We start from the raw sequence: 24,233 nt of genomic DNA, 5'->3' as shown, positions 1-24,233 counted from the left end.
GGCCTGATAAGATGAAACTTGTGCGAAAGCTTCTTGATGTAGTGTAGATTCTGATTCAATTTCGATCAAACCATGGCCCTAGGGGTTACGGTTTAAAGGGGTTCAAAGTTTAACTTGGGAATCTGTAGGGAAAATCTTTAAAGAACAGTAGGGTCATGATAAGTCATATTGATATGCACGCTTCTCCATGTAGTTCAAACTTAAGATTGTTCAAATCGTACCCCCCCCCCCCCCCCCCCGGGTAGGGCGAGGCCATAAAAGGGGATAAAAATTTACATGGGAATATATATATATATATTTAAAAATCTACATTTTTTACTTAAATCAAGATCATCAAGGTCACTAAAATTATATTATGCAAGTATTCCCAGATATTACAAATATAAATTTATTCAAACTGACTCGAACCATGTTTACTGTGTTTAGGTGGTTTAACAATAAAAGATCATTCACATGGAACATATACAGGGAAAAAACTGAAGAAAAAAAAAATTAAAATTGATCCTATTCTCAAATAGAGAAGTGGAACATTTACGTATAAGTATATATATTAAAATGCTAGCATCCCGAATATAGTCAAATTTATATTGTTCAAATAATGGCCACTGGGACAAGTGTGAGGCTAAAATAGGTACTCGGAATTTTACATGGGAATGCACAGATATACCGGTAATTAAAATGGAAAATTTCGAAGGCAGCACGCATGGCGACATCCCAAATCGTGTAGATTCGAGTTTGTTGAAATTAAATATGGACACTGGGGTAGTGTGGAGCTAAAATCGGGGGTCAAGTTTTACATACTACATGCCATAGACACTTACTTCCTGCAAAATTGAAAAAAAAAATCCCCAAAGCAGCAAGGGCACATTAGTCATAATGATATTCAGAATCACCATGTATGTAGTGGATTCGACAAGATTGGTTAATTAGTTATTACCTTGGGGCTGGGACACAATATAGATTGAAAAAGAAGAGGAGAATGACTTAGGACTCTGGTGAGCATTGTGGCTTGCAGCCTCTTGTTCTTCTTTTTGACATAATCACTTCTTTATTTCCTAGTAGCGACAAATTTAGGACAGTATTTTTTTTTTTTATATATATCTACGTGTATGTACAAACATAAGTAATCAAAGATCACAAAGCTCACCTCGACGAATGTTATCAATAAGTAACTTAGTAGGGCAAATTTCACATCATGTTTTTTCTAGTTAGTGTACATTCCAAGATCAATATCAATGCAAGTTTGGTTTAAGTAGGACTTACAGTTACTTGGAAATAGACCTGCTCAAAAAACTTTTAACCTGTTTACTAATCAAGAAAATTTTGGTCAGTTCCAACATCCAAAGGAAGTCTGGAAGTTTTCATCCTTAGATGCACCATCTATGCAAGTATAATCATAACAGGCCATAATACTATATAGCTAATCCAAAAAAAATTACCCTGGTCACTCATCTGGAAAGTGTAGGTCAGATTCAGAACACAAAGCAAGTCTGAAAGTGTCCATCCTAAGATACATCATCCATGCTAATTTGATTAAAATATGGCTAAAAATGGTAGTGTCCATCCCTAAATGCATCATCCATGCAAGGTTGGTTCAGGTAGGGCTTATAGTTACTTGGGAACGGACCTGCTCCAAAAACTTTAACCTGGTCACTCATCTGGAAAATCTAGTTCAGATTCAGCATCCGAAGCAAGTGTAGTAGTGTTCATCCCTAGATGCATCATCCATACAAATTTGGTCCAGGTAGGGCTTATAGTTACTTGGGAATTAAACTTGCTCCAAAAACTTTAATCTGGTCACTTGTCTGGAAAATCTAGGTCAATCCCAGCATCCGAAGCAAGTGTGGTAGTGTCTATCCCTAGATGCATCATCCATGCAAGTTTGGTCCAGGTACGGCTTATAGTTACTTGGGAATGGACCTGCTCCAAAATCCAAAAACTTTATCCTGGTCACTCATCTGGAAAATCTAGGTCAGATCCTGCATCCAAAGCAAGTGTGTAGTGTCCATCCCTAGATGCATCATCCATGGAAGTTTGGTCCAGGTAGGGCTTATAGTTACTTGGGAATGGACTTGCTTCTAAAACTTTAACCGGGACGCCGACACCAACGCCGGGGGTATACTAATAGCATAAGCTCATCTCAGACTTCGTCAAGGTGAGCTAAAAATATTCCCGATATAAACATTTTTTGCTGATACGCATACTTTTCCTACTCACCCTTCCTTACAACGTCGTGGCCACGGGACCCCTGACGGTGTGTGGATATTAAATTTTGCGTTTCGATCGTTGTACCAAAAATATTTTTAACGCTATTGGCGTGCTCTTATTCTACGTATATAGAACAAAACCAATTACAGCTATATTACCATGGATTTTACCGTTTCCATGGAATGACATATAGATGCCTTACATTTTTTGAATTATCTATAGGGCTATAAGGCTATATAATTTATCTAAATATAAGAATTAAGTGGAATTTTCAGAAAATTCAGGAAAAAGTACATTGTATAACAAAATGCCTATGGTACACAACGCTCACTTGAGTCACAATGCTATAATCTGGAATCAACCTGTAGACCAAGTCATGATTAACGAAAGGACATGATCTGTACAATTTCAATTTACAGTACATCAAATATTTGCATAAATTAGGACAAAAATTATAGCTTGTTGTTCTAACATGGTGTACATAAAACTGCTCCTATTAAGAACTTTGGCCGCTACTGTAATATATATGAATCTCCCCCTTTATTTCTTGCTCTTTACACCAACAGTAACAACAGTTTGCTTCTGAAATAGACAGAGCCCATCAGTAACTCTAAATATGGAAAAACCGTTTAAGGGCAACTGTTTCATGTTTCTACCATCTTTGTGTCGCACAGATCGATAACACAAAATTTTACCAACTTACTTCAAATGAAAAAGATTATACGTATCAAGATATACAATGCAAATCATATAAATATAAACGATAAATGTCCTTCTTTGCTGAGTAATGCGGAATTGAAATCATTGCAGAAAAAAATTCATAACTCGCTAACTCGGGTTAATTTGCAACTGTTGTATCCAGTATCGCCAACCGCCCTAACTCTGTCACTACCCTAACTCTGTCACTTTCGGGAAACTCCGCGCTGTTTGTAAATGAATGCGATTGTTACGTCATTTTTAACATGCTGAAAATCTACAATCCGAGAAATTTTGACAGTCAATTTCAAGAACATCACAAATAAATAACAGTTACACGTGATCTATAGTATCTATCATATTTTATATGAAATCAGTAAGCACTTTTTCCTTTATGCGCTATTCCATCGGTACCTCCGACATGGGCGTCAATATGCTCAGTTTTACATGTCAGTCGTATTTATGAAGGTCTTTGCCAAAGGATTAATATGATATACCATATTGAGTACGGCTAAAAATATTTGATTTTTCGTCTCAATTTACCGTAATACGCTACACGTTGGAGATAACGTAGCGTGACGTTATTACATATAAAATACGTTATACTAACGTTATTTTTTTTCTGTTGTTGATACTTTTTCTAAAATACAATTTAATTAATACTATTTTAAATCTTCAAAACTAATGTTCTATGTGTACAAATTTAAGATGAAGGAAGATAAAACCAAACTGGAAAAAATTATAATTAATTCGGTGACATATTGTAGAGGGCCCTGGTGACGGGGTTAGGGTTCATTGAACGTAATGTACTAGGATGTGAAAGGCGTTCTATTTATAGTACTTTTGTATAAGCCCAATAACTGAATTTTTTAAAATAGTTCTGAAAAATTTTTTCCCCATCAATTTAGACATAAAAATGACATGTAACTTTCAAGTATGGAAATACATGTCAAATGTCACTTGTTTCACGGGTTTTCAATGCATGTAACCTAAAGATCGATAATATAATATTTTATCACTTTCATCCATTTTATGAAAACACAAGAAAGATATAAATATAAACAATAAAATGTCTTAGTCATTCTTGTGTTTTATGGGATATGACTGTTGCAATCATTGCAAAAAGATACACAAAAATAACTAAAATCACATATCTGCGATAGCGGGTTATTCAATAATTTAATGACGTGATCTCTATTAATAAAAATCACCCTAAAGACGAACATAAAATGTTTAATTTGTCAGATTTGCACGTCTGGAATACATAGAGACGTGATGTATGTGAAGCACTATCCAAACATGTGATGGAGAATCAAAGAAAACAAGAGTAAGCACAGGGTGCTTGTAAATTTAGCAAGTTTGACATGATATATAATAAGAATGTCAAAAGTATGATTGTATGTATCTTAAAAGCATATACAAAATGCACTTTTGACAGACATAGTCACATCTCTCTTCCCTTGGACATTGTCGTCCTGTGGTCAGTGTGCACAGATAAATTATCCAAGCACTAGTTGTTGGAGATTCCATTGAGTTCCGCCAGGCGAGCGTGATAGGCCATGATGCTGGCGTAGATCCCGACGTTATAACGATAGGCATTCAGAAGGTATGGAGACATCAATACATTCTTAGAGGTCGATTCCGATGAAAAAGTCAGACTACTACTAAGTTCTTCTGAAAGATAAATCGAGAGTATCATTGAAATATTGGATGAAGTTTAAAATTCTAGAGAAAAAATCAAATCTTTTAGCTGGTTGGATATCATCCCCTCGCAATAATGTTGCAAGGGGATATATGGTAGAATATGCGAGTGTGTCCCAGTAGTGTTGTAAACAAGATATGTAGAGACATATTTAACCTTTTTGTTTGAAATAAATCCCAAGCCTCGTCAATTTAGGGTCGTAAAGTCAAAGGTTAAGTTCAAAGAATGTTTAATCTAAGTTTCGGACACAATATATAATATTTATTAACTTTCAGTTTCTTATTTGCGATAGAGGAACAGTGGCCATAAGCCCACCGAGTACAGGGTCAAAGTTAAAGGGTCAAGTTAAAGGTCAAAGACAGTGTTAGTTGTTGAAACACTTTAAAGTCTCACTTGACCTTGGTTATAAGTCAAGGCCAATGATTGACATTTATTATGATAATTTATTTTGTGAGAAACATTCTTTAAATGAAACCATGATGCGAGAGGGTGTTCAGCTGCATGCATAATTTGTTCATATCTGTGTTCCTACCGAGTTGAATAGGGTGATGTAAGCTTGCGTAGTAATATAATATACGTATTCGTACAAGTCGCAGCAAGTGAACAGAGTATCATTTAATAACATTTTAAGCATAATTTCTGCAGATTTACCGCTGTCTTTGTTAGAGGTAGTATTCTGGTGAGTCCACGGGAAGATTGCGCGGGATTCCGACAGTCGTCTGCCTTTCTCATCACTGACCTCATCGCTCTCTAAAAATAGCACACAAAAAAACTTTATACTAAAGTGGATTAGCACTTTTAAGTTTTCTCATTTGTAATCTTGTTCACACTTGCCTTGTCCGTATGAGTCATCTGCTTTACGGTCTTTCTCTGAAGACCTTCGTCTGGGTCGCTTGTACCTGAAATAGTGTCCAATGATTACTAGGAACTAGAAGTATATTAGCTTTAACATCCAATTTCTACCTCCCTCAGTTCAATGTCGTTAGAGCGACAACACGAAAGAGCGAAACTGAGCAATCGCAAAAACGGGGGGGGGGGGGGAATATCGGAGCGAGAGCCATGTAATTCGAGGATAATGGTAATTTCGCTTTTTCGCATTGTCGGTTTGCACCGTCGGCCTCGCCGCTTTCTGCCCTCGTACTTTTGCTCCCTAGCTTTGTCGCCTATACTCCCTCTCGTTCTCTTGCTTTATTGCCTTCACTTCCTCGTATTGTTTCCCTCGGCTCGTGTTCTGGTCGCCCATGCTTTTCGTGCATGTATTCTCTCTCCCTTGCTTTGTCGGCTTCGACCGTCGCGTTGCCAACCTTACGATCTCGCCTTATATTTTTCGAATGACATTTTTCATACTAATTGTAAGGCCATTATTTACACACTGAAATGTCTACGGATTTTTCCGTTTTTTTCCACATCATGACATGGAGCACTCGGCGGGTGTGACCGGTCGGCAGTGGATGCTCACTCCCTCATGGCACCTGATTCAACCTCTGATGTTTTTGGAGGTCCATGTTTGCTATGCTCCCGATTTGTATTGTTTTAATAATGGACTTTGAGCTTGAATAATGTTCGTTATCTCCACATTTCATATGTGAAGTAGCTAGTGGCCCTATTCCAACGCACCATCCGTCAAATTATATTTAAGTAAACTATGCTTCTAACGTTTTTAACTAGTACGTTCCATTACGAACATTGAAAACTCGAATCATAAGAGGTCTACCGTTTCTACGATTGTTATAAGTTTTGATATTTACTGCATGGCTACAACATGTATTCATAAAAATATATATTAACCATGTATTGATTGCTATTCTGCAATACAACAGGAATAGCCACATGGAAATGGGTCAGACGACACTTTCCTCGAATAGCTGTTTTGTATCTCTTTATAATATATATAGAAAAATATAAATATCATTATCTTGTAATTGTTAAACTGTTTTTAAAATATGTCTTTAAAAAAATGTACACAATAATATAAAAAAATATATACACTAAAAATTGTGATACAGAGAATTCAAGAGATTTCCAATAGGATTATATAGATAACACCATCATCTGGTACATGTATCTTGCATAAATGCCTAGTAAGATACTCAATTTTTGCGAGAAAACTTGTTAAAGTAGCAATACTTCAATGACAAATTCTTAAGAAAAATTATGTATTATTGAGGAACTTGTCGTCTGACCTTTTAAAAGAATGTGCCCAAGGTATGTACGTGATTTTTTTTTTACACAGGTGCTAATGTTCAAATATTATATACAATTCTTGGCTTGCATGAGGTCAACACGTTCATTTCGCCACTCGAGAGAGAAAACATTTATCGCACCTGAAGAACAATATATGAACACGTAGATTTGTAACTTATTTTCTCACCAATTCACACAGGTCTATGGAAGTCGGATATTTTCTATTATGACGTCATAATCACGGGTACCTGACGTTCTCTCCTGAATTGTACTTCACGAAATACACACGTATAATGATACAAGTACTGTATAATTTTATCATTACTTGCTGCAATTTAGTCACTTGTGGTAAAAACTGCCAAAAACTACCTATTGAATCCAACAGTTCATGCTTTATACAATTAAGACTTCAACTCCAATCTACCTTTAACACAGTCCTTGCTTAATATATGTACATGTATACAGTTATCGAGATCTCTGTGGAAATTCTCTTGCTTTTGACTTTTAAGGAGCAAAAAAATATATTAACAAAACACATAACAGCACCACCGACAACTAGCTAGGAAATGAAAATCAGATTTCAACAAACATTCCTCGAAGCAAACTATTTTTTATAGTAATAAATTATACCTTGAAATCGTTCATAAATTTCTTTTGTATCAGATACCGGTATAATTAAGATGCACAACTGGAGGTTTTTAAGGGTAAAACCTCTGTTTACGATATATCTTTATATAATTGGCAATCAGAAGTTAGAAGGTTTATATAATTATATATTTATCCCCACTGCGCAGAATCAAACGACTTTGCAATGAATACGATGTAAATTTATCTCCACTGCGCAGAATTAATCGATCTTGAAATGAGTATGATTTAAATTTATTTACCAATGAATATGATACAATTTATCACAAATAGCGCAAATGTAATCGACCTTGAAATGAATTTGATGTAAATCTATCTCTGAGAATGAATATGATGTAAATTTATCACCATTGAGTAGAATTAACCGACCTGGGAATGAGTATGATGTAAATTTATCACCATGAGTAGAACTAACCGACTTTGGAATGAATATGATGTAAATTTATAACCACTGAGTAGAACTATCCGACCTTGGAAATAATATGATGTAAATTTATCCCACAGCACAGTCTTTACTGACCGTAAATGAATATGATGTAAATTTATCCCGACCTTGAAATGAATATGCGTGTGTTATATAGTTTATCTCCGAAATTGAATATGATGTAAAATTATCACCATTGCGCAGAATTCATAGACCTTGAGATGAATATGATGTAAATTTATCCCCAATGCTCAGAATTAACCGACCTTGCTTTGTCCCCTCGGAATGCTTTGGCAAAAGGATTGTTGAGGATTTTAAGGTGAGTGATCTTGCTGTTTTGATACGCCGTCACTGCTATGAAATTGGTCTCCCGCAGCAAAAACGAAATGCATTTTTTGACTTCTGTTGTGGTCTGGCGCTTTCGGATCGTAATCCTGATGACGTATTTATGCATAGAATGAAGAAAAATCTACAATATAAATTTAGATGTAAAGAATACAGTCCTGTACGGCACTCATGACCAAAAATGACCAGGTAATCAAAATAAATACTGTACATACAAAAGCTACGAAAGCCTATTAGGATCAAACTACAAACTAATCAAACTTCTAAAAGGCGTTATTACGCCTTTCCAAAGGGCGTTATTATGCCTTTTGAAGAGCCATTATTATGTCTTTGACAGATCCGTGCTTTTGAAGGGGGAGGGGTAGCCTCCCATAAAAAATGACAAGCAAACAAGAAAAAACAACAAGAAACAACCCCCCCCCCCAAAAAAAAAAATAAACTGCCTAAACTTGAGGGGAATCTTTTTCTAACTTTTCGGTAAAACCTTTTTTAAATGCAATGACTTGCCCGAGTTTAACCATACTGCAACAAAATGTTAAGAGACCAAGCAATCAATAAATGATTTTTTATATTTAAACTATACCAAACTAAACTAAACTAACCAAGATTTTTTTTTACCATAGTTTGATCCTAATAGGCTTTCGTAAAAAGCAAACAACCCTATCCTCTAAGTATTTCTGGAACTAAAGAAAGTTCCTGTTGAGCAGTTTTCCTTTATATTGATGAACCAATAGTATTGATAGAAATAGATTTATTTTACACAAGAGACTTTTGTAGTGGATCACTCCTGCACTTGCACCATTACCCCCACCCCCACCCCAAAATTAAAATAAGTGGAGAGGACTACGTTATTGCAGCTATTGAAATCCCAGATGTCGAAGAGCTCAAATTCATCCCGAGTTGTGAGATTCATTCACATGTTTTGCGATTAGAACTTTTTGCAGAAGACCATAATGATTTCTCTGTTCGTGACGTGCTAACGCTTTCCATGTCGAGAATTCATTGTCACCACATCAAAGGAAGTGACCGAGTTCGCATCTCTCCCACGCTAAAGTCGGTGAACTGCAACATACAGCGTTTCTTACGAATACCAAAAACACATTTTTAAAGATATATTCACGTAATTTAAGACATTAAGTGTGTTATTTCTGATGTATGACAATGTATTTATATTTATATTTTATTTAGTATATGTTCTGAGATTTTCATGTATGTTAAATAAACCGATATTATTTCACAAGGTTAAATATAGTTCGCATATATGGAATCCGGAGAGGGCCACTTAGATCAGCACTTAGATAGTAGAGCATCGACTAAAGGGTCGATGGCGCAAGAACGTAAATAACGGTATACCAAAATATAACTTGGCATTCCTATAAAGATGAGGCTGCAGTAACACGCCCATCTTACGTCTTTTAGAAGACAAAACTTCATGCGTATCCGGATTAACGGAAGTTTGCAAATAAACTTTTGTTCTCTTATTTGAGATGGGATGGGGTTACATATACTTGGGGACCAAATCGTCATAATTTATAAACGAATATATTTTTACATCTTTGTGATGCTTTTTTTTTCTAACTGCTTATAGACTTTCATATGTACTTTATCTCTGAATATGACATCTTGTGTTTCACTGAAACAAAAACGGATAATACTGACGATATTAACATACCAGATTATTGTACTTTCATGAAAAATAGATTTGATATAGCTAAGGTTAAATCTGGCGGGATAGTTTTAGCTGTTAAAGTAGATTTTGTTAAATTTTTTACTGTACATAATACATGTTGCCCATATGTCTACTGGTTTTCACTTGCCAAAACTTTGTTTAATCTACCAAGTGACATTCTATTTGGAACTGTATATATACCCCCTGAAAATACAAAATATGCTTCAAAAGATTGTTTTCTAGAAATAGAGAGAGAATTGTTTAATCTCTCACATGACACTGAATATACATGTTTGTTAGGTGATTTTAATGCCCGTGTGGGTAAACTGCAGGACTACGTAAATGTTGATGAATTTATAGCAGATCATAATAATTGGGATGAAGAAACAAGACAAGCTATTACACATGGTAGCATTTTATGTGACACGAATATAAAACTTGATCGTTTACCTGTAGATACTACTTGCAATAATTACGGGTACAAATGCATTGAATTCTGTCAAAATAACAATATATTTATAGCAAACGGTAGAGCTGGTGAAGATAAACTCCCGTGTAGAAGTAGTAGTACAGTAGATTATGTAATATGCAGTGTATACATGTTCAAATTGCTTAAAAAATTTTATATTCATGATTTTTGTAATTTATATTCTGATGTTCATTGTCCAATAGCATTTGAACTCGAAAGCCTAAAGGTAGAAACTCACTCAACCGATCAACCGTGTGACGAAAACAATAACAAACAGTATAAATGGAACCCGGAAAAATCTGAACAATTCAAAGAAAACATTGAATTTGATAAATTGAAAGAATTACAGACAGAAGTTTTACAACGTAGAGAAAATCTTGATACTGTCCAAAATAGCGATATAAACAACATTTCTAGTAAATTGTGTAGTCTATTTCTATCTACTGCAGAAATTACACTAGATGTGAAAAACAAATCAAAACTAAAAAATAATCAAAAAGTTAATAGACTATGGTACAATGCGACATGCCGCACTGCAAGAAGAAAATTTCATTTGGCTAAACGTCTTCACAACAAACACAAAACCCCGGAGGACTCCGAAAATCTTAAGATTACAAGTAAAGAATACAAGAAAACAATGGATAAATGTATTAAAGAACATTCTTTATCTAGAAAATCTACAGAAAAGTGATATTAAGGAATATTGGAGAATTTTAAATAGTTCGAAGGCTAGATGTAAAACTGTAGTTGATATCAAAGCAATGTACGATTTTTTGAAAAAAAATAATGAATCTAAAGATGATAAAGGTGATGTAGATGATAATGATGTCAATCTCGATAATAACTCCCCTTTAAAATCTCTGCAGAAGAAATCTTGCAAGCAGTTAACAAACTGAAAAATAATAAAGCTCCAGGGTATGTTCAGGGTATGATCAAATCTGTAAAGAATATATAAGTACAACGATATCATGTTTTTTGCCACTATATGTTGACCTTTTTAATTTGATTTTTGATACTGGTTTTGTACCTGAGGAATGGCTTATTGGTATCGTTAAGCCAATATATAAAAACAAGGGAGACCCAACTCTTCCTGTAAACTATAGACCAATAACACTATTAAGCTGTTTAGGAAAAGTATTTACCAGTATTTTATGTGAACGTTTGAATATTTTTGCTGATGAGTTAGAATTAATTACTGAAGCCCAAGCTGGCTCTAGAAAAGGATATGGTACATGCAATAGATAACATACTGATACTAGATTTTTTGTGTAAATTTGTTTCTTTTAGTAAGAAAAAACTGCATTGTGCATTTATTGATTTTAAACAAGCCTTTGGTACTGTTTGGCGATCTGGTTTGTGGTCCAAAGTGTGTAAAAGTGGTATAGATGGTAAATGTCTAAGATTTATCAAAAATATGTACAGTGGTATTAAATCGAAGATATATATTGATCAAAATATCTCTGAATTTTTCGTGTGTAACCTTGCAGTAAGACAAGGGGAAAATTTATCCCCATTTCTTTTTACTTTATATATTAACGATTTAGAAAGCTATTTATTGCAGAATAATATTGAAGGGGTTACGAGCTTTAGTGAAAAATTAGGAATTGAAATGCAGATTATGTTTAAACTACTTATACTTTTTTATGCTGATGACACAGTTTTATTATCTGATAATCCAGAGGATTTACAAAGATCTCTGAATATTTTCTCTGATTATTGTGACCATTGGAAGCTTCAAGTAAATACAGACAAGACTAAAATAGTAATTTTTTTCTAGAGGAAGAATACCAAAGAAAATATTTTTGTATAGAGGTGCACCAATTGAAATTGTGAACGAATTTAAATACTTAGGTGTTATCATGTCTCGTAGTGGTTTTTTCAGAAATGCCAAAACACATTTAACTAAACAAGCATCAAAAGCCATGTATGGAGTACTTAGAAAAATAAGGTATTTTAATTTGCCAGTAGATTGTCAAATAGATCTCTTTGACAGAGTTATAAGCCCAATTTTGATGTACGGGTGTGAAGTGTGGGGCTACGAAAATATAGATATTTTAGAAAAGGTACACTTAAAATTTCTGAAATTTGTTTTACATGTTAAATCCAGCACTCCAAATTGTATGGTATATGGGGAAACTGGGCGATACCCTTTAATAATACGTATAAAGGTACAAATGATTACTTATTGGGCTAAACTTTTGATGTCACATGAACGTAAGATTACATAATAATGTATTGTTTTCTCCATAAATGCTTTTCTGAAGGTTTATTTATGCATCCATGGTTGAAATGTATAAGAGATATTTTGAATTCATGTGGTCTCTCTTATGTGTGGATGAATCAAAATTTTTCGAGTATTTCATGGTTAAAATCTATTGTGAAAGAAACATTGTTAAGTCAATTTTTACAAGACTGGCATATGAGCATAGAAAATTCACCTAAATGTTTAAATTACAGGATTTTTAAAAACAATTTTGGACGAGAAATGTACCTAAGTAAACTCCCAAAAGATTTAAGAATTATATTGACCAAATTTAGAATTTATAACCACAAACTTCCAATTGAAGCTGGTAGATGGACTAATACTGATAGATCTTTAAGAATATGTAATTTATGTATTAATAAAAATACTTTAGGTGATGAATTCCATTATGTAATGGAGTGTCCATACTTTTCCTCATTTCGTATGAAACTTATTGATAAGAAGTATTGTTTTCATGTAAATATTTATAAGTTTGAGAATCTTATGTCCACCACAAATGTTGACTCACTGATAAAGCTGTCTTTGTTTGTTAAAAAGATATTGGCCATTTTTCAGTAATACTTTGTCATTTCATACTACTCTTCCTTACTTGACTTTGTATTTTGTATATATGTAAATATGTTCATGTACCTCATATACCATTGTATGGTCTGAGAGAAATAAACAAACAATATATGTTTTAATAAGCTAATACATTGTTTGCAACTATAACTCTATGGTTATTACTGAATTATACTTAATATGAAAGTTAATTACCATACCCTAGTGGTAGGACGCATGCTTCGTGATCCGGAGGCCCGGTTTCGATTCTCGTTCGCCGCGCTGCGTCAAACCTAAGACGTAAACATAGGTAGTGACTGTTCCTTCGCCAAGCGCCCGGTACTAGAAGTGAAAGTCTCGGGTTTTTCGGATGAGATCATATAAACCGAGGTCCCGTGTCACGGTAGGCGTTGGCACGATAAAGATCTCTTACTGCTCAATGGCCCGGAGTGCCGAGTATAGATCTAAACTTGAAGCCCTTCAACGCCATACGGTGACGTCTCTATCTGAGTGAAAAATTCTCGAATGGGACGTTAAACAACATACAATCAATCAATCATTATCTTAGCATAAATGAAATATAACTGTTTTACTCAATTCCTGTTTAAATTTGAATTCTATTGTGCAACATACAGCTTAGATTAAAAACTTGCTGGCCAAAAAAAGTGTAGAATATTCGTGGCTGGGTTGTTCCCAATATTATATCCGATTCCGATTTTATTTAATTTTCAAGGGGGGGGGGGGGTAGCATCAGTCAAGGAGCACTAGTCAAGGAAAGATTATTTCCTTGCCAGTTGAGGACGAATTATTAATTTTTAGGTTCATGTAGATACCTAAAAAAATCAACTGTCCTTTTTACACCTTTAATGTTATTTTTCGTGATGTCAAATATTTTCCATATAAATTAGGATACGCCTCTTTTATGCAGCCTTACAATTGCTGCGCGCATTTTCATCATCTGTGGCCATTTTACGCCTTATTTTTATCCTAATTGTCATGTTGTATAATTGCACGTTGTTTCAGACCTGACGCCATGGTCAGGTTTATCTTTTATGTAAAAGTGTTAAGTGCTCGCTGTTATCACTCCCATTTCTCTGAGTGCATTCTAATCAGTACCGACGATTTCCTGCAAATATATCTTAGAGGAAGGTTCATACCTACACTTATACTAGTAGTATTTGATATATAAAAGTAATATTTTATTCCACACTTTATGACATTTCAGTACTTTGATTATCGATTTCGCGCCTAGCTTTCAGGTATTTATGCTACATGTATCACAACATAAAGAAATGATACTTAATTACATTACCAATCAAATGCTTTTTAAGTTCAGCAATACTTATTAACATTCACGAAAGAGGGAGCTACTTCTGAAGAAACCAGTGGACCTTTTCACAAAATATCTTACGACTAAGACAAAATTTTCAGAGCCTCCAATAAATATCTAATCTATAGTTGGTCACAAAACTCATATTTCTATTTAATTAGAATATAATGTTAATAATCCTGTAAAAAAAATTACGTATTTGTTGACCTAAGGAATAACAGAGTTGTCCTATTTTAACCTTAACTTTTTTGTGAGAAGACGCACTGGCCATAGCATGTCTACCTACATTCTCTGGAATTACCAAGCCATTGTCTAATTATCCAAGCCATTCATTGTCTAAGTACATTCTCCGGGGTAACCAATCCAATGGCTTTTAACATTCTCTGTTATTCACCAATTAATTGTCTAATTACATTCTCGGCAGAATCCAAGCCATTATATACTTACACCATTCCAGTCTACCTACTCCAAGTCACTGTCTACTTACATTCTCTGGAGAAGACTCTAAGCTGTTGGTCAGTTTCACTCTGGCGAACGAAATTTTTCTCGTCATCCACAGCGACCCTAGACTGGGGGAGTCGGGGTGTACATAGGAGGAATTTTCCTGCTGAGGTTCGGCCACACCCACTGGGACCCAGGCGTCATTAAAAAACTTAAACCTTCGTTTGTCCGCCGGCAGGACGTCCAGCAAAATATCATATATTCCGTCCGACTTCAGGCCGGTAACAGAAATATAGAGATATGGGAACATTCTCCTGAAAATTAAAGTGAGCACTTGAAAATTTGTGTATGAATCTGACCAGATTATTGGACCTCGCTAGCCACATTACAAAAAGAAAAAAAAAAGATAAAAGATAAAACTATAGTTTGGAGAAGACTTCTAGCCAGGAGACATCCTGAGAAAAACATAGGTAGTCAAAGATAACGATGCTCACCTCGACGCACGTAATCTTTAAGTAAGGCAAATCTCACACCAATTTTTTTCTAGTTAGTTTGCATCCTGAGATCAATATCTATGCAAGTTTGGTTTAAGTAGGACTTACAGTTACTTGGGAATTTACCTGCTCAAAAATCATTAATCTGTTCACCCATCAAAAAATGTAGGCCAGATCCAGCATCTGAAGCAAGTAAGGTAGTGTCCATCCATATAGATGCATCATCCATACAAATTAAGTCAATCCAGGTTGGGTTTACAGTTACTTGGGAATGGACCTGCTCCAAAAAATTTAACCTGTTCACTCATCCGAAAAATGTAGGTCAGATCCAGCATCGGAAGCAAGTCTGGTATTGTCCATCCCTAGATACATCATCCATGCAAGTTTGGTCCAAATATGACTTATAGTTTCTTGAAAATGGACCTGCTCCAAAAACTTTAACCTGGTCACTCATCTAGAAAATATAGCACAGATTCAGCATCCGAAGCAAGTCTGGTACGTGTATTACCCATCCATAGATGCATCGTCCATGCAAGTTAGGTGCAGGTAGGGAAATGGACTTGCTCCTAAAACTTAAACGCCGACACCAACGCCCGGGGTGTAGCATAAGCTCATCTCGATTTCGTTGGGGTGTGCTAAAAATGTTTGGTTATTCACAATCATCTATAAAATAATACATAACGAACAAGAAGTTTTAAAGTGTAAGCGTGATTCAAAGAAAAAAGTTTTAGGGTACATATACTACATGTTTATATACTGTGCATTAAGAATTAAAATGTTCAATAAATAAACAATTATCTGTTACAAACATTGTGCATGATAGAAAAACGTACATGTCCTAAATTAATAAAACAAACTAAACAAAGTTTAACAAAACAAAAAGGTAAAAAAAAACCCTATCGCTAATCATAAAAAATATGTTCGTTTTTTTTCTTTGTTGGAAGACGGTTACAAGTGTAGAAAACCAGAGATTCCGGAGATGTATATTTAAGCAATAAAATGCTTTCTTTGGTTGTTAGTGCGGGAATTAATGTCGCAGTTGTTGCAGAAAAAATACATAACCCGCGTAAGCGGGTTATGTGAATTTTATTGTTTATATTTATATCTTTATAAAAAAAAAACATTTAAGTAAATTAAATATATTAAATATTGTATTATAGATGTGAATGTCATTGTATGCATAATTGATGGAACAGCCGTTTTAAAGAAATCTATGCAGGTGGCTTGCTTAGTGTTGTTTACTGACTGATTAACCGCTTTGGTTTTTATAAGAAATAAAGGAAATAATATTCAGTGGATGTAAATATTATACTGTAATGGCAGGGGTAAGCATACTTTAAATGCTGTAAACGGACATAAATTAGCGCACACAAAATTTAGCACAATCCTTCCACTTCAACTAATTAGCGGAATCATAAATTCGCGTATTTGAGTCATGAAAACTGCAAGTGTCAGTTTCAATCATGTATTAGCGGGTGCATAAAATAGCAGACAAGAAGAAGCGAGAAAGGTGCTTAAATATGATTACCGCTAAAATAAGTACCTTTACAATAATCAATTGAAAAATTCATTTTCCTGCGTGACATACTAGTAATAATAACCCTTGAACTTTGAAGCAAATATTTAAAAGAATATTTAAGCACAGAAACGTCCTTTTTTTCTTGTATGTAAAAGAATAAAACCCAGAGATACTATTTCCATATCTTGAGAATTTGCAACAGTAATTTTGTTATAAAAACCAGAATTTTCATTTCGTCGGTAGAAAAAACTCGGGTTAGATAAAATGAAAACTTACATATATAACTGGGTCATCCTTGACTTGTTAAAACATGTTAAATTACGGTTGTTGTTGTTTGAATATTACAGAATAATTATAGAAATATTAAACAAAACCTCAGCACCTAGCTCAGACTCGTCAGTGGCATGGCAATAAAAGATGTGTCACTTCACAGCAACTACACGACAGCTTGTTGATCGAGAATTCTTCGTTAAAAAATAATGAAGTTACTCTAAATTCGCAGCTTCATACTGCATCGACATAATTTTATACCTTTTATAACATACCGATAAAAAGCCGTCCATATTTACTAAATTCTAAGATTTCTCAAAAATAATAATTATATTTTAAGCGAAAAATGAAATATCCTCGTAATGAGGCTTTTTGGGGAAAATGGGGGTGGGATGATTTAAGGTGGATTGACCCTCTGGTGAGAGATAACTCTCACTGAGATAAATGACCATTATTCCTTTATAAAATATTGTCAAGTAAAAGGTCATTTCTGTCAAATTTTGTCTCACAGGGTAGGCTGCTATTATTCACATTTTAATTAAAAATTAGATTTCTTTTGGAAAATCATTAGATTTAAAACAAATATTATATGAGTGATTAGAGGAATAAATCTTAAATGAATGTTTGTTGAAAAGCTAACCTGGGTGATAATAGCTGTTAATAAATGAATTAACAAGAAGAATCATCATTGTAACAAACCTCCCGCTTCGGTTGATTATCATTTCGGTTTGAATTTCATTGAAGGCCATCCACAAGTGTGAATCCATAATATTGACTTGCACCCCCTCCCGTTCACAGTGTAGACCCTCCGAGATATTCGCCGCAAATGGATCTTCTTGATCCGGGTATCCCTCTCTCAATCTATGGATTTCGTTATCGCCATTCCTAATATTTTGATCATTCACTGTTTGAAAATCTCGTTGTGATCTCTCAATGTTTTGAAATACATCAAATTGTCCGAGATTGTTGTCTGGCTCCTGAATATTAACACCCCTCGACTCCTCGGGATCCGTTCCATATCCTGAAACACTTTTTGAAGTTTCTTCTCCCACACTTAAGTTCAATATTTCGTCTTTCATAAATTTCGTATTTTGATGGACTTGATATCTTATCTTCGAAATTCCAAGGTTTGATGCGGTTGGGACAATTTTCTTCTCTACCCCCATAAGATCCGCGCCTCGAATTGCTTCATCTTCCTTGGTCTGTAAAATATCACTCCCGATGTAGAAACCTTGATTTTGGTCCAATGGTGAGAAAATCTGTGTGTGGTCACTTATGGCGCGATCACTTTTGTCTCTTTTTGTTGTTAGATCTAATGGCTAAATGAATTTTAAAATTCACGAAATATCAATTCTTAAGCAATTAATATATTTTTTATGTGAGATTTCGAATTAATTCTACAATATTTCTTGTTCTCCTGTATTTCTTAATATATGGAACTAGTTGGATATTTCTAAAAGAGTATCCTTAAAAATATCAAAATCACACATCTTTGGCACCCCGATTGAAATATTTGGGTGTATGAAATGAAATAGTGGCGATTTCTTACCTGCTCCATTTTCTCTTGATAAACTGTCGTTTTGCGGACTTCACACTCTCAAATGTAAGAGATATTGCATTAAAGCATAATAAATATATGACAGCAACAGAGGTGTTAATAGTCTACTGTAGACAGAAGTGTGAAAGCCTCGACGGCGAACTTACTCGTCAACAAGTGCCCTTACAAAGTGGTAATTACGGGAATGGCAGGATTTTTTTTAACAGTTTGAGGGTAACTATATTGAATTCAATGGACATGTTTCCAGTCCTTTTGTTCGCTGGGTTAGTCGAGATTCACACCTCTGAAAGTTGCACATGAACACTATTAACGGTGTCTTAGGACACGGAATCCACGGCGAGTGATCGGCCGAGGTGAGAAATCTGCCATTGCCCATGTTATGAGAAGAAAACAGGTGTCGGTGCGATAATAAAAAAAAAACTTTCTTCGATAAGAACCAACCCATTTTAATTAAATCTGAACCTTTCTCCTGTGCAAGTTGTCGAGTTATCTCATGGGCATGCGTTTCAGATGACTGCGAAAGATCCGATGGCGCATGCGTTAAGGTGACAATCGTAGAAAATGAAATTTCTCACCATAGCAGAAACAATATGTAACACATAAATAGTTTTCTTTTGTTTGAGACACGATTTTTTACCAAGGTGGCTGTAATATTAAGGGTTTGCTTAGGATTTACGTTTTTGTCACAGATTGTGTGATCCATCTCTCTCCATCTTTGTCTCATTGCCAAAATGTTTTTCCCCCTATAAATCTATTCTTTATTAAAGAACATGGGTATAGTTTGGCTAGCTTCAAAATATCACTTTACTCATATTGCTCTTGAGAGAATATCTAGAGTAGTTATGCTTTTTTGGTAATCAAAATATACAATTTACCGCCCATAGCTACTAAGAAGAAATTAAAATCACTTGTACGAGGTAAATGTTAAATATTTCTTGAGATAGGATTTCTGATCAGTTTACTTAAACAATTCATGAGAAGGATTCTTCGTTGATACAGTTATTAAAGGCTTGAATCTAACAAAATTGTCATACACATTTGAAAAAAAAAGATCATTCGACATTATAGGACGAGGAAGTGGCACATTCATTCCATTGCATTTATTTCAAAAGCACAAAACCAATATCTATACTTATAAATTAATAAATTTTGCAAGTAAACTCCGAAACGGGTGCACCAAAGTTCTTACTTACTCCTCTAAGAATACACACGATACAAGATGATGTCCGTAAACTATATTTAGATTTCACTTGCATTGTAAGCATGGCCGTAGGAACCGGGGGGGGGGGGGCCGTGCCCCCCAATAATTTTGCCGATATATAGATTAGTATAGTAAACATAGATACTATAAGCATGTGCCCCCTCAATAAAACCGCCTGATGACCTTTTTTTTTTTTTTTTTTTTTTTTTTTTTTTTTTTTTTTTTTTTGCTTGTCAAGGAATATTTGGTAGTTGACGACCTTTTTTTTTTTTTTTTTTTTTTTTGCTTGTCAGAAAATTTTGGTAGTGCCCCCTCAACTGTCAACTGAAAAATGTTTGGCTGTGCCCCCCCAAACTGAAATTGCTTCCTACGGGCCTGGTAAGTATCGCGCATTAAATTAGAAGTCTACTTTTATTTTCTATAAACAGCCATGAAATAGCAAAAACGTGAGTACGGTGGCGTTTCCGGTTGGCAGATCAAAGTTACTGGCAATTTTTAATGAAACTGACAACAAGCAATCGTTTATTTATTTCATGAAACGTCATTACAGAATTATTCAATCAAAACTTGATTTAAATGATATAAAAGAAATAAGTTGTGATAACCGATTAAAAATGGAAATGTGCAAATTATTTTTCGTAATTCACCGATCGTAATATTGACGGAAGCTTCTAGAACATCATATAGCATCGAGCCCGATGTTAAAAAAGAAAAAAAAAAGCTTTTGTGTGAATGGTCATTGAAATAATGGTAAATCATTGATAACACTGTAAGTTGTGAATATATTTATATATCGAAAAGACTATTACATATATGTAGTAGGTTTTCCTAATAAATTTATAGGTAAAATTTGTATATATTCCTCACTGAGAGCATCGTGGCAACCCGAAGTACAATTTGTACTTCGTAATAAACTTGCTTACATGAAAAGAGAATATCAATGAATAAGGCATTATTCAAATACAATTATGTTATATAATTTTGTGCTTTAATTAATACATTTCAGGTTTTTTTTTTCTGAATACAGTCTTTTGTATCAAATACTCGGCCTATTCCAGTGGCGGATCCAGGAATCTTGAAAAGGGGTTGGGGTAGGGGCCCACGGACACACCGAAAAAATGATTTATTAAATTTTATGTATATATTTGGACACAAAACGGGAGGGGGGTTGGGCCCCTATCTAAATCCGCCAGTGTATTCATAGGGCGTTAAATAAAAGCCAAATTTTACACAGGTAGTTTTTGGTCTTGGATTATAAATATGTATACATGTACCTTATTGATATGTAAAAAAAAAAAAAAAAAAGAGGTAAGGTACAGTTTTTACATATCAATAAGGTACACACATATTTATAAACCAAGACTCAAGTACCTGTGAATTTTTACCAAAAAATCTATTTCTCAGTAAAATGTGCATATTCACTGCTTTTATTCGTGACGGAAATGAAATAAGAGCATTTGAAGTACAATATCCATAACATAGTACATTGTATATAACAGGTTTCACAATAAACGTCAATTAATGATATTGTTATTTAAGTTTTACGGGGGGGGGGGGTTGGGTTGGGTTGGAGACGTACTTCTACTTCACTTCGGGATTTTGAACAAAGTATTTCTTCCTGCTATAAGCCTGTAGGCTGTCAGTAGAACCTACAATATATATTATTAGGTTTTTTCTGTCGGTAGTGGTATAAATTCAATTCCCCGCGCTTGCGCGGGATTTCATCTAGTATAATATTAAAAAAAATGTCACAGTTTTTAAAAAGAAACAAAATGAGACATGGAAAATCAAAGAATAAATGCTGACCTAACCATGAAGGTATCTATATCTATAGGCGTGTGTTTTGCTGTATGGTCATCGATAAGGGAACAATTAGCAATTTAACGCAACATATAAAAGATATTTACGAAACTATACACGAAATAGATATCAACAACACATCATGAAAAGGATATCTACAACGCATGTAATTAAACAAAATATCTAAAACACAAGTTGTGAAAGATATCTACAAAATAGCATATGAAAGATATCTACATCAAAATATTTGAAATCCCTCTACAACAGAGCACTTGGAAGATACATACAAGACACTAGTAACATGTGACATATATCGACAATACCTTGATGATACAGCAGATAATATTTAAATACTTTCATGTAAATTAGTTGAATCTGATTCGTCGAGAAACATTTGTTAAAAAACACTATTACCCGCTGAATAATGAAGCCACGCCCTCCAGCGTAGCAACAGTCAACATTGCTTGACGACGGGTGATATTTCAAAAAATGTTGACTGCGCAGAAATCATGCGCGCAAGGTTCACTGTAATTTGTATTTGTATAAAACATTCAGTATAATATAATATCACCCCTCCAAAGCCATTGTCAACCTCGACTGCGCCTCGGTTGACAATGGTTTTCTTGGGGTGAAAATTTTCAATGTTACACTCAACTACATGCAATATTTATAATAATAATAGCCAGAGATAACTACTATACCGCAACGTGATTGGTAGACTAAATTTTTAAAGCATATTGGGTTCAAACCACAAGAAAAAACTGAAACGAGCTGTAACGATTAATAACAAGAGGCCCAAGGGCCTTAACGAACACCTGAGTATAATACAATTTAGAGGATTCATAGAGTATAAAATAAACTGATAGATGAAGCTTTGTTGCCCAAAAGCAAGAGAAATAGGATGATCAGGATCAATGAAATAATTAGTCTAGTATTCAGTAACAACTCATACATTATATTCTAATCTATCTCCCATTTAGCACTATCGCAATGCAGACAATTCCGTACTACTTTTAACCCCATATTGTGACTTCTCACATTGGCCTCTCTTGGTCTTTGAAGAACATTTATTTTTAGTTATTTTTGTCTCATTTTGATTCATTTATTATTTACAAGTCTACCTGATCATTAAAACTATGAAAGTACTTTTTGTATTATACAATAACATTTTTTGCATAATTGTCTTAGTCTATTGACTTTCAAATAATGTACATTATTTACAGTGATTAATTATCAAAAATGAATGGCAAAGGGGAATAACTTCTCTCAATAGAATACAAATTAATAGAGCGCTGGCCAGGACCAGAACACTTGACCAAATGGCGCTGATGTTAAAAAATCTGGTAAAAATTTCTCTGCTTATTAAAACTTTTATTCTGTTTGCCTTCGATTTGCCATGGAACAGAGAAGATTTTCAAAGAAATAATGCATTTTCACTACAGAATAAACACAGCCCTATCCTAACACTAAAATCCATGTCCCAGGGTCATGAAATTCACAAATTTGGTAAAGGTACCTTCATCATCTTGATAACTATGCACTTAGTTGAAGATTTTCAAGTAATTAACACATTTTCACTACATTATCAATTTAGCCCCCCCCCCCCCCCCCCCGCGAAACACCAAAACTTGGGACCACAACTTTAAAAAAAAGTTTTAAGAAGCACAATTGTTCATCATAACTATGCACTTTGTTTCTCTGCTCAACAATAAGGGACAGACAGGATTATTTAACAGAAATAATGCATTTTCAATATTTTATCAAAGAAGTTATGCTTTTTCACTATATTATCAATGGAGCCCCCCCACCCCACCCCACCCCACCCTGGGGCCATGAATTTCATAAGTTTTGAAAAGGCATCATTGCTTATCATAAATATGCACTTAATTTGTTTAAATAATACCCAGAAGCAAAGAAGAAGATTTTCCAAGAATTAATGCATTTTTACTATATAATCAATAGAGCCCCGCCCTAACACCAGAACCCCTGACCCAGGGGCCATGAATTTCACAATTTTGGAAAAGGCATTCTTGTGCATCGTAACCATGCACTTTGTTTGTTTAAATAAAACAAAGGAGCAGAGAAGAAGATTTTCAAAGAATTAATGCATTTTCACTAATCAATAGAGCCCCGCCCTAACACCAGAACTCCTGACCCAGGAGCCATGAAATTCACAATTTTGGAAAGGCATCAATGCTTATCATAACCATGCATTTAGTTTGTTTAAATAATACCCAGGAGCAGAGAAGAAGATTTTCAAAGAATTAATGCATTTTCACTATATAATCAATAGAGCCTCGCCCTAACACCAGAACCCCTGATCCAGGGGCCATGAAATTCACAAATTTAGAAAAGGCATAATTCATTATCATAACCATGCACTTATTTTGTTTTAATAATACCCAGGAGCAGAGAAGAAGATTTTCAAAGAAATAATGCATTTTCACAACATAGTCAACAGAGCCCCGCCCTAGC

At 34.6% G+C, this 24,233-nt stretch overlaps 1 protein-coding gene across 2 annotated transcripts; it reads right to left on the bottom strand.

Annotated features, from left to right (window-relative positions):
• Nucleotides 1-4,239: 4,239 nt before the first annotated feature.
• Nucleotides 4,240-19,119, bottom strand: LOC133179841 (T-box-containing protein TBX6L-like). Of its 2 annotated transcripts, none has more exons than XM_061314546.1 (7): nucleotides 18,749-19,119; nucleotides 17,899-18,518; nucleotides 14,963-15,230; nucleotides 8,126-8,328; nucleotides 5,437-5,505; nucleotides 5,258-5,352; nucleotides 4,240-4,578 (listed from the first exon to the last, which is right to left on the bottom strand). In XM_061314546.1, exons 1-7 carry the CDS (start codon nucleotides 18,755-18,757, stop codon nucleotides 4,415-4,417), a joined length of 1,428 nt encoding a protein of 475 aa, XP_061170530.1. In that variant the 5' UTR covers nucleotides 18,758-19,119; the 3' UTR covers nucleotides 4,240-4,414. The 2 variants fall into 2 exon arrangements, with proteins under 2 accessions (XP_061170530.1, XP_061170536.1); XM_061314552.1 differs by having other exon boundaries at nucleotides 17,899-18,401.
• Nucleotides 19,120-24,233: the final 5,114 nt, after the last annotated feature.

The sequence above is a fragment of the Saccostrea echinata genome, unplaced genomic scaffold (assembly GCF_033153115.1).
Source record: "Saccostrea echinata isolate AGI-Se365-2 ecotype Australia unplaced genomic scaffold, CSIRO_AGI_Sech_v1 ptg000001l, whole genome shotgun sequence".
In the NCBI taxonomy this organism is placed as follows: domain Eukaryota; kingdom Metazoa; phylum Mollusca; class Bivalvia; order Ostreida; family Ostreidae; genus Saccostrea; species Saccostrea echinata.
This window is presented reverse-complemented; position numbering and strand designations above follow the sequence as displayed.

Bases quoted from the DNA above. Each gene is read 5' to 3' on its own strand.
- LOC133179841 (XM_061314546.1), bottom strand. The intron at 8,329-14,962 runs GTAAGTAGACAG...TTTATATTGTAG, and splicing joins TAGAGTCTTCTCCAGAGAAT to ATTTTTCTTCATTCTATGCA. The intron at 4,579-5,257 runs GTAAATCTGCAG...TTTATCTTTCAG, and splicing joins TACCTCTAACAAAGACAGCG to AAGAACTTAGTAGTAGTCTG.